The sequence below is a fragment of the Bactrocera latifrons genome, unplaced genomic scaffold (assembly GCF_001853355.1).
Source record: "Bactrocera latifrons isolate USDA-ARS-PBARC rearing strain unplaced genomic scaffold, ASM185335v1 scaffold_116, whole genome shotgun sequence".
Taxonomy (NCBI): domain Eukaryota; kingdom Metazoa; phylum Arthropoda; class Insecta; order Diptera; family Tephritidae; genus Bactrocera; species Bactrocera latifrons.
Genome location: NW_017534586.1, coordinates 165,428 through 177,470, shown reverse-complemented (window position 1 = coordinate 177,470; position 12,043 = coordinate 165,428). Strand labels below are relative to the sequence as shown.

At 31.3% G+C, this 12,043-nt stretch overlaps 1 protein-coding gene across 3 annotated transcripts in view; it reads right to left on the bottom strand.

Moving 5' to 3' along the window:
* Positions 1-4,190: 4,190 nt before the first annotated feature.
* LOC108976979 (prominin-like protein) overlaps positions 4,191-12,043 on the bottom strand; it is a 22,721-nt gene continuing 14,868 nt past the window's right edge. The window contains exons 8-17 of one of the 3 annotated variants that reach the window (XM_018946449.1): positions 11,783-11,806; positions 11,464-11,629; positions 11,208-11,377; positions 11,008-11,117; positions 10,835-10,939; positions 9,904-10,762; positions 9,712-9,833; positions 9,087-9,137; positions 8,098-8,238; positions 4,191-5,508 (exon numbers count right to left, since the gene is read on the bottom strand). In XM_018946449.1, coding sequence (XP_018801994.1) covers positions 5,397-5,508; positions 8,098-8,238; positions 9,087-9,137; positions 9,712-9,833; positions 9,904-10,762; positions 10,835-10,939; positions 11,008-11,117; positions 11,208-11,377; positions 11,464-11,629; positions 11,783-11,806 — 1,860 coding nt within the window. In that variant the 3' untranslated portion in view covers positions 4,191-5,396. The remainder of the gene's footprint in view (positions 5,509-8,097; positions 8,239-9,086; positions 9,138-9,711; positions 9,834-9,903; positions 10,763-10,834; positions 10,940-11,007; positions 11,118-11,207; positions 11,378-11,463; positions 11,630-11,782; positions 11,807-12,043) is intronic. The other 2 variants (XM_018946467.1, XM_018946457.1) reach the window with 2 other exon arrangements.

Here is a 12,043-nt window from a genome sequence, read left to right as displayed (position 1 = left end):
CACCCAAAAAAAAAAAAAAAAAAAAAACAAATGCTACTGCAACCCAACACCTATATAACTCACCACACCTATACAGCAACCCAACCAACAAAAGGAATGGACAACGTTGAAGCTGACTCAATTTGTCACATACACTGCGCCCWTCAACATTCGACACACTKTGCACATCGACATTCGCACATTTTCCTCTACAAGATACGTCAACACCTCGCTCCTCAACCTCGATCGCCAGCTTCGGCAAATCATTATCTTTATAAAAAAATAAAATTATTTTTCAATAAAAAATTGATATTTTGAAACCTCTAAACCTTTGTAACCCTTTAATGGTTTTGAAATGGTTGTTTGAGTGACTCTCCGGCCTCCGAGCCCAAAATCATTTATCACGATTTTAAATCGTGCTTACCAGTTTTGGGAGGTTCGCTCAGCTAGAGCATGTTCACCATAAACTTCTACCAAAGTACAATGACTTTCGGCTACTGCTTTTTTCATGCTAAAGCAATGAAGTAGAACTCGCCACAAAAAAAACTTGGCTGCGTAGTTCTATACAAGGAGGCTCCTTCAAACAATAGGTGAGCTTTACCACCAACACTTTCTCGCCACATTTGTGTTGACTTGAAGATGCTTTTTCGATATATTTATGTTTGAATCCATTTCCAGGATGCCAAAACGCTTCAGTTGTCCAATATGATCACCGTTGTTGTATGCCGAGTTAACAGTTTATGACCTGATAAAAATCTAAGTCCGTTCCGGTTACATAAAACCGTCTGTCGTAGGCACACCGTATCCTTGATGAGTCGCAGCACCTAACCTAACCTAAGTTAAAACCCGTAATTACTCAACTATCATTCGAAAATAAAGGAAACCAATTATTTTTTGGTAGTTTGAAACTTTATTTGTAATGGTTGTGATCTCGTTCCACTTTTACAGTTCCATGTACTTGAACGAATCGATCGATTTAACGATATTTCGATTTCTGCTTACAATCTTGTTTACTTTGTTGATTATATTGTATCGTATGTATTACATGGTATGAGCGTATGTGTATGTGTGTGTGTGTGTATTTGATTTTCTATTTTGCTTCTGGCATTGCAGAATTAGTTTAACTTTTTCTCCTCCCCCTGACGTGCTTAACCACCTTTATGTAAGTTACTACTATTTCTTTTTTTATTATTTTTGTATTTGCATTGCAAATTCTATTTGTTGCAACAATTATGAGACATTTGCAAATACTGTTTATGTCTTTATGTCACCAGCCGTTCACCACACATTTACGTTTACGTTTTTTCATTTTCCTTTTATCTAAAAGTGCATAGTTTATGTTTTCAAATGATTTGCATTAGAGTTTGTGAGTGATTTCAAGTAGCTAAGTTTGTATTTAAGTGAGTATGAGTTTGTAATGACAAAACTTTTTATACTAGATTTGCTTTCGTATGTGTAATTCATTTAATTTCAACTTCTTTGTGGACACACACTTACAAATATACGAGCAGGTGTCACAAGTAAAATGTGTTATAAAAGAGAAAGCAAAATGAAGAGGAGAAAATAGTTTTATTTTTCTTTATATTTAAAGTTATATTGTGTATAATAGTAATATAATTTTTTTCATTTTTTTATAGCACACTATAAATTATTTCTTCTACAATATTTTTATTATAAAAAAGACAAGTTTAAATCAAATCCAGTCACTTGAAATCGGTACGTTGCAGACAGACAAATTTACTTAAGTTTAAGTGAAAATTAAATGCGCACAACAAGTAACGGGCACTCGTCATGTTTCCTATAATAATCTCAATAAAGTTGTATATATTATATATTTTATAGCAAGTATAATAAACTGTTTGCTTGTCTTTTCATTTAATTATGACAATAGAACATTCATAAGTATATATTTCGTGTGAGCATACCAATTTTTGTGTGTCCTTTGAACTAGAAAACAAAGTTAATATTGACACTGTAAACATTTTTGTTTTTTCTTTAATTTTTTTTYCAAATTTATTTGTTTASTACGCTTTTATTCATTTTTAGTTATTTAGCTTAACATACATAGCGTATAGTTTGTAAATATATACCGCAAGTGTGTTTAATAATACATAATCATATTGATAACATACAACAGTTGCGTTATTTAAAATGCATTTCTCGCATGGGTTCGTGTTCATTATATTTATTTTTTTTATTTTTTTACAAATTTTCTTGGACAAAATCTATTTTAGTTATTATTCAAGTATTATAATATATTTTTGTTGATTTTTAAATGGCAGTTTAAAACCTTCCAACATGCTCCTTAAATGCTTACTGTATATTACTGCTYTCAATTAACACGCTACGGTACTTTTGTTTAATTCTTTAATGCTTTTTGTTGCAGGATTTTATTTGAAATTTTTTATAATTTTCTTTAATTTTTTTCAGCATATTTTATAACCTTAATTTATGTTTCAATGGTTTCAAGGTTTTTATATTGTGTTAAATGTCGGAAAAAATAAGCACGACAGTCATTTGAAAAAGCACCCGCATTTTTCTATTTACTACTTGAGCAATTTCATGCATAACACAAAATGTGAAAATTATTTATTTMAATTTCAAAAAAAAAAAATATTCCTTCATAACTATTTAGCATGCTCACTCATTTTTAAAGCCAAACACTATGTTTTAACCCACGAAGACAACCTTAAAGTTTCCACTGATATATTTTTACTTCTAAGCACATAATTTTTTTGGAGATTTATAAAGAAATATCAGCTTTTGACTGCAGCTCACTATTATTTTTTTTATTATAGTTTTGAAAACATTTTTATGAAGATTTAAGAAACAATTTACACAACTTGTTAAAAAAAATTGTGAAGATTTATTTTTTTTTTAACTAAAAGTTTAGAAAATAGTTATACTTGAAAAACAGTATACAGGAAGACACAAAAGAGCAACTAACACAAGTCGATACATTTTAAAATTTTTTAAAAAAATTAGAAAAAAAATTCAAATCTTCACCGAATTCGAAATAACCTCACGTCTTCAAATTTCAAATTATGCACATTGCTTCTGAACGAACTTTTATTTGCACTCAGTTATAAACATACAAGCTAGCTTCCCATTCTACTACGAATTTCTAATATTTTCGTCTAATTTTCTTTTTCCCCGTTTATTGCTTTTGCTTATAAATATCACCCTTAATATTTACGACTGCTTTGTTTTTAAATTTTTTTTTTTATTTTTTATTGTATTAATTATTATTAAACATTTGCTATTTGAAAAACTTCAATTTCCTGCACATTTTTTTCCTGCCCTTTCTTTTTCCCTCTCTCTCTATCTCCATACACTAAAAATGCAATATACTTTAGGCGTATATAATAATAATGCTGGCAGCTGTATTAACTAAACACACATTTGAATCGAAGCAGCTAAGACTATGAACACACGAGTGAATCTTTTATCGCCCAAAATGGTTTTTATAGGCGAGGAAAGAAGAAACAACTGTGCCATCCGACGCACACTTTATGTTCTGGTGCGTAAGCGTTCGCTACTACGTTACTACTGATAACCGTTAAAACAACAACAATGCAATTCGTTACTCCTATTCATTTTAAAATACCTTCCATGGTTGCAAACGCAGTCGGTTTCAAATGAATAATTGCATTACGTTCGAAAATTTTACTTTTATCATTTATTTATATTAAATAATATGCAAATATTCATAATAGAAAGGTTTTAGTAAATTCTGAATACGTATACAAAATTAGTTAACCCACAGTATTTGTGTGCACCGCGTACCCGAATTTGGGAATGTGATATAAAAGAGAAAATTGTTCGTCTCAAGTTGTCATGTCGCTTATGTGACGTTTTCAAAAGCGATTTTGCTGATAATGAGCGACAAAAGAGTCCCCGTGTGAACGCAGTCTTAAAAATGCCTTTCGTATTTCCTGCAGTTTCGCAACTGTTTCGAGTTTTAGCTGTTATTGTTATTATATTTTCCTGCAGCACGCTTTATACCACCTTAGCTCACTTTTAAATGCAACATTTTTCTTCGAAATTCTACAATTACTTGCTACGCTTGCCAACATATTGCTTTCTTACTTATGGGCTGCAGCAAMCTCCGCCTAAATATGCGTTTGCCGGATTCATACTTAACAAACTACAATTTTTGTGACATTTATTATTGCAAAAAGTTGCTAAGAAAATAAAGAAACTTAATGTAAAAAAAAAATGATGTGCTTGCAACGTCGATGTGTCGTCTRCAGCGCTTTCATTTATTTTGTAAATATAAAAAACATTTGGTWGTAATAATAAAAAAATTCGTTCATTTCATTATAAATGGTTCATTTCACAATTCAAATTGTTATTATTTGTTTTTTTTTTCTTCTGCTTGTACATTTATGTATACATAAATATAGTATATATTTAAAATCTAACATACTTGCAATTAATTGAATGGTGTACACATATAGTTTATATAAATGCTTATAATAAAATTTATGAATTCAATATTAATATTAATTATTTATTATTATTTTCATTATATTACTAAAATTGAAATACACGAATCGTGGYATGTTTAAAAATAATGTTGTGTGTGTGTGTGTCTGAGTACCTAGGTAAATATATTTATATGTAGCTAATGAGACGTGAACTCATCAACTCATTAAAAGTGTTTACAAAATCTAACAAATACAGTCTCATTTCACATATARAATACATACACATATATATTTTTGAACAACAATTCAATATAAAACTAACTAAAATACTTGAGATTATCGAAACGATTTTCGAGTATCTACTACATATGTGTGTATGTGTGTCGGGGGCTCTGGAATGAAAATGCATAATGGCTGTGTTTTTATTTTCGTTTTTTCTCCTATGTTTTCTTTTTTGCTTTATATATTTATGTAGCTATAACTTTTCCACACGCTTTTCGGTTTTTGAAACCAACAGTATTTTTATGTGCAATCAAGAAATTGTTTTCACTTGCTTTTTATAAGTTCTTTAATGTTTCTTTTTTATTATTCGCTAAAATATGCTTCGATTTTGATTGTTTGTTTATAATTTTTGAGAGTAGAAAAACTGTTGTGATGTGGGCAAGTGTGCCGCGGCTGCCGTAATCAATTTGAATTCCACAAGTTTTCCAAAGTAGCAAAATCAAAAACAAATGCGTTTTAGAAAATACGCTATTAATAACTTTTGGACGCACTCATGCCACATAATTATGTTGTGTTATTGTTGCTGGAAGTCGTCTCGCGCCTCCTCTGCAACGGCACAGGCATTTCACAAGTGTTCTATTTGTCTCTGCTCACTGCTTTTGTTGTTATTGCATTTGTTGCTTATGTTTATGTTGTTGTTTTTGGTGCTGTTTGGTTTACATGTTTGTTGGCGACATTTTAAAAATGTATCTCGATCTGTATTACTTAGTCTTGCTCCGTGGCACCCGGATAGTAATATGGCGGTGGGCGTTCGTACTCGGAGGCAGGTGGTGCCATTGGTGGATTCTGGTATCTCGGTGGGCCGCCATCCCAATGCCTGCAATAGGTAGACGCAAAAGAAAACATATTTGAGTACCAATTTTATTCGAAATTTCAAAAACACACACATATGTATATATTTATACAATTTTATTTGGAGCAAGAAAATGAAACACAAACTTATGAGTTGCAGCGTGTCTGCCGCTAGATGTAAGTGGCTGTGGCGAAGAATGTTTGAAATGTTTAATATTAGTCATCGTGTGCGTGACGTTTTTTGTTTTRCGACACATACATACATATRTGTATGCATTGCTATAAGCAGAACTGACAGACAAGTTGTAAAATGTTAATACAAAAAGCCTTAAGCTGACAGTTTACGAACACATTAAGGCTTACACTAGGCAATTTGATGTGGMAGAATGAAAAATGCTTTGTCTAATGTTGATATTTATGTGTAGTTATAGTTTAAGCGCATATTTGAAATCAAATGTTTGCTTATTTTTGACGCAAAAGCGCGTATATTTGATGATGATGGTGGTGAACTGATGATGATGATATCGTAGACACGTGAGGAAGAGTATTTATTATGTTTGTGCAGTAAGCTGGTAAAAAAAACGTGGACTAATCTAGTTTTTGGACCATGTTTAAATTTAAAAACTAATGMGTTCACAGGAATATAAAAAAATAGATACAGCAATAATTTAAGCGATGAGTACAAATATTATATTAAAAGGCGTAATAAAAATAAAATATTTTGCTTATGATACATAAATTTCGAATAAAATTCATTTTCTCATTCATGGCTTAAAATCAGCCAGCTTTAGCAAATAATATGTTTTGTTGGACTAACTGCAGAGAATTAAGCAAAAATCTATGTTAATATGAATAAAACTTCTGTTAGACATTTCGAACCCGCTAAATTTAATACACATACATACTATATATTTAAAAAAATGTTTTTTTTCTTATATTAAATATAATATCTCGAACTTTATTATAAGCGATATGAAACAACTAAACTTAACTTAAAGTTCTGGCATCATTTCCCTCTGAAGGGACACATTTAGTGTGACATTAAAAAAATATATATTATATTAACTTCAGTTGTACTGAAGCCTTCACAAATAGCAAAGCAAGTTTTCCTACACAAGCATTAGATTTTGATCAGGCAGACGTGCCYTGAAGCCGAACGGTCATCAGAGGGTAGAGGTCATCATTGGTCAATATTTCTTCAAAAATGMAGCCGACATCGGCRTCGCTTGMCTACACTAATAAACCCRAGGCGCTTGGACGAAATTATTTTTAAAACATAATGGCAAAGCYTTATCTTTACAATAAAACTTAATTTTTATATTATATGTGTTGTACTACTTCCAACAGGTCTAAAAAAACACGGTAGAGATTCCTTAGGTTTCAATCACGGGGCAGCGGTGAAACATTTTTAAAGCCGTTAGTTTGAAGAATAGTACTTAACATTTTTCCAACAGTTTGTGTATTTTTAAAATATGTCTAAATACATCCGTAAAATTTCAAGCAGCTGATACGGTATTTTTTTTTAAATTACCAAAAATAAATAAAAGGATACTGAGGCTGCCACGCTGTGCCCCATAATATTGTAGATATAAAAATGCATATTTTGACYTAAACAAACAGCACTAAATCGACTATAACTACACCCGATTAATTTTTACCTATTATAAGCAAGTTTATTAAAAAAAAATTTGATTTTAAAAAATGAATTTCCATATTTKAAAAGCTTGTACAGCTAAAAATAAAACGGATTTACAGAATTTTGTGKTTTCCAATACTTCAGTTTCCATACATTTTTCAACTCAATTTGTTTCGGCCTAACGGTTGTGCAAATGTGTATAGCGGTAATGAAAATATAATACAAGTATTAATAAAAAAAAATAATTAAAGCAGTTATAAAAGTGACTTGCTGAATTAAATGAAGTGGTTTTCTGACCATAATTACCACAATTTAAAAAAAAAATAATAATTTTGAGTCCAAAATTAATGATTAGCAATAAGTGTATGTATGTTTGTATGTAATAAGCTCACGTAAGCATTAGTAATTGCAGAAATAGAAAGAAAGAGGCAAATTTGTTAGAMACTAAGCTAGGCATATTCATTTGAATGTTTCGCACGCCGGGTACAAAACGTATAAGACACTCAAAGAAAAACATTTTAAATTAACCAACGCACCACTATAACATCATCATGATCGAAAATCATCACCAACGTCAGTGTTATAGAACCTAATAGAAACCATCGCCCATCAATGATCTTGGCCTCGTATCAACAGAGCCAACAATACACTTAGCTCTAAGGAAATTAAGATAAAAAAAATAAAAAAATTTAAATACCAAATAAATTACAAAATAATAAGCAACTAACATACTAAATATGTAAAAATGCCGTACACGCGCATACAGAGCAAAAAAACATTACAGTTATGCATAGCAAATTAGCACTAAATCAGCCGTTTAGTATGAGAGCAGCCATTTGGAAGTTTATTATTTAACTATATTCGTAAATATTAGCTGATATAAGCGCACAACAATATTTTTGGCATAAATGTATGCATTCAGCAATTATGAATATAATGGAGTAAGCGGAAAGTAATGCGTTTAAGTTTAACACTTACTTGGGTGCCATGTCGCTGTAACGCGTGTCACGCACACCGACAGTTGGTGGCACACCGTGCGTCGTGGAAGCGACTGGATCCTCGTAGTATTCACGACCGCGTCTACGGTCTTTATTCTTTCGGCGCTTGTTCTTTGGCCCACTATAAAAAGTTAAAATGAAAGTGTATAGTTTTTTCGCAAACAAACGGAAGAAATATATGTTTAAAGTATAAATAAAAACGAAAAAAAGTTTTCCAGCTAAAAGAAACAAAATAAAAAATTGTAAAAATTTTAACTAAAAAAATTTTGTTATTCAAGTTAAAAAAATATTTATTAATAGTAGCTGCTAATGAATATTACGATGGACGTCAGTTATAGAGATACAATTTTCATGTTGTCAATGTAGGMAATAGTTTAAAGAAAATATTTGCCGCAAGCTAATTTCTTTCGAAATTATTTTTCAAAATTTAGATATCACTTTAAAAGTAAATTTGAATTCACTTTTTTTAAARAAGTGGTCTACGAAAGATCGCAATTCCTTTGATAGTCAATATGGGGTAAATAAAATTAATATTGAAGAGGAATTGATASATGACTAGTTGTTGCTTTAAAAACAACGAAAATATTCTTTCAGTTTTAAGGCATATTCCTACAATATAAGTCCTTGAGTAGAATAATGTATCGTTGATTTTCCACATGTTTTTTATATTGTAGGTATTCTTTCTAAAAAGCGGATTAACATAACCTAAAACTTACATTTCTATATATTCAATACAAAATTGAAATTTTTATTATATAAAACAACAGCATAAAAAAATAATCTCAAATTTGTAATAAGCAGAACTTCAAATTTAATTACATAAAATCCTACAAATTTTATGCCAAACACAATTTGACGAACAAAGGACAAAATCACGGTGTGTACAAAAACCAAAATTGTACAGAAAAACTAARGCGACAAATGTAATTAATATGTATTAAAAGTGTTGATATTGAATGATTCACTTACTTTGCCAATGGAATRTGATCACGTTCACTATATGCGTCATACAAATACTCCCTGAAAATTGGTAGTTGCAAAATTTTTATCAAATGTAAGACACAAACATTATGAAAAGCAGTGGGCATGCAAGAGGACAGATAATATGTGAATTAGAAGTCAAAAATAACAATAATAAAGACTAATTAGTTTGGTAGTATTTTTTATTAATATATAAATATTTTTTTTTTTTATATTTAAAGCATAAATTGCTAAATACATGCTACAAAACTAAAAAAGGAATAGTAAAAAAAAAAATATTCGTGTTTTAATTTTTTTGTTTACTTCTAAAGAGAAATATTATAGTGGTTATATTAAAGTAACACTAATAAAATATGTATTTAATTATAATAAATATATAACAAAAGTTAGTTGGTGCGTTTTTTACTAGATTTTTTTTTATAAACTAGGGAGTTAAAAGGGTTTAATAAAACCTAAAATAAAATAATCTTTTTGTAAATATATTGCAATAAAATAACAAAAARTTAGTATGAAAAGCTTAGCTTATTGATTTGAAGTGCATATAAACCTAACGGCATTATTATATACAAGTATTCGCTACATATTAGGATTTTGTGTAAGCTTTGGCACTTACGATTCCACTAGTGGACCGGGATATGGGTCAGACTTCTGATATAAACTAGCCAATTTGACTGCCACCAGCAGCGTTGGCAGAAAGAGTACAACACACAAAGCGGCACCAGACCAGAATCCATTCTGCAAAAAAAAAGCGTATAAAGAGTTATTGGAATTTTATTTAAACATTTATACAACTTCTAGCGCTTACCAATGGATCTACAATAGCACTACACAATCCAACCACACCAGAGTCATAGACATTCGCTAGCGGCGCACATAAGCCAATTTTCTTCTCCACTGCCACCACAACCATTCTCAAGTAGTTCTCTATTTCGCTGGCAAAATAGTGCGTCAAATTTACTGCGGTATTCTTAACGAATTGTCGTCCCTCCACGCGAAAGAATAACTGCGCACGCTCAATCTCACTGACCAACAACGGTATGGATTCGTGGAATGGACGATCCTTATAGCGCAAATTATGATCTAAATCATTGGCAAGCCGTATAAGTTCCACCGATTGATTCTTCATTGGTATTACCCAGTTTTGTTCGTAAGTCTCCAAATGCAATGCCTGATTACGCAGACTAACCTGCACATCTTTCATATCCTCACTTTTGTCGATTTTCTTCGCTGTCTGACGCAATTCTTGAGCAATTTCTGTTAACGAATGTTTGGTGATGGTGTCGTTCAGATTGTCTATATATTGGGCGGAATCGAAATTCTTCAATGCTGAATCGGCCAGATTGAGTATGCGTTGTTTATCCTCGGCACTTAAAATATCGATATCGCTGTCGTCAAATGATATGCCATCTACCAGATCATCTAGTGTCTGATTGATTTTATATTGTGCTGGATAGTCGTTAATTTCGTGAATGTCAATGCGATTGTGTATGTGCAACACTTCGTAGATTGTTTGATTGCGTTGGCAGGCGGTTATCACGTGTGAAATGCGCAGTGGTGGTAAACCACCCGAGGTCGGTTTGCCTTTGTTTTGCGGTGGATAAAGCACATTATTTAAGTCGATCGAATTGTCGAATTGTGCGAATATTTCGTCATTTTGAGGGTCCCTAAAATAGAATGGAAAAAATGTTAACAAACGCCTCTTTTTTTGCTTATAAAAAGCTGATAGCCTGACTTACTTTAATGGAAGACATACGCCACGATAGGCGATTAGACCGATCAAAAAGTGCACCAGTGTTACCAAAGCAACCAGAGAGATAAAGAGGAAAATCAGCGCTACAGCCCTGTGTAAAGAAAAAAATCGTATGTTAACATAAAATATGTATTATGATTGGTGTGCTCTGCCACTTACATCATCAAAAAACGTGAGCCTGAGCCTTTATTGCAGCAGTCATCGCCATAACCGTCCGGCCGTTTACCACAAATGCCGCACAACAAAGCAGCCACCACGCAAAGCAAAATCTGCAAAAAATTAAATTCAAAAGCGTGTTTAAATTTATTTTCCCATTAATAATAAACACAATAAATTAACAAATCGTCCGTGTGACTCACCAGTAACAATATTGAGCACACAGCGATGCCAAAGTAAAATCGATACGGTCCATATTCTTCCAAATAATCATCGGCAACACCAGTATACTTTTTAGTATTGTCTTTAATAACTTGAGAAAGTTTGTTAAGCTCCATTTTGATTTCGTTTGAGGCATGTTGGAAAGCATGACCTACGAAAGAAAAAGGTGTTAATTAGCAAACAAGGCAAGAGCAATGCTTGAAAGTGACTTAAAATGTTGTTAAACCACACACACACCTGCTTTATTTATGGATTCAATGATTTTTGGTGTATATTTTGCAATTGTTGTATTGAGATGTGCGCGCATTTGATTCAGTATATCGCGTCCACGCTTGCCAGCCGAGGCTATGTCCTTACTTATCAAGTTATCCAAATTGTCGATGATTTCTGTTACATCCGGAAGCTGAGGAAATGTTATGGCATTGATACTTATAGTATAATTAATTAATATTTTTTAAATATTTATGTTCAAATGTTCACATAACTGCGCTTTTAGAATAAGTGGTACATAAAATTCTTTTAATTATGAATTTAGTTTGCTTTTAAAATTGTTTACCTTTGGAAAGTATCGGTCTACCATCTGATAGCATTAAAATAGACATATTTTGGTATTAAAATTTTGAGCAAAAAAGTATTCTTCAAGTTCAAAGATGTATTATGGATAAATTATCAATATTTTTTACCAAAGTAAGACCAAATAAAAAATATAAATATTGATAAGTATTTAAAAAAAATCATATTTTTACTTAAAAATTTATCTGATTGGGTTTTACTTATTTAGAAAATATATTTAAGTCAATTTAATTAAAATAATAAT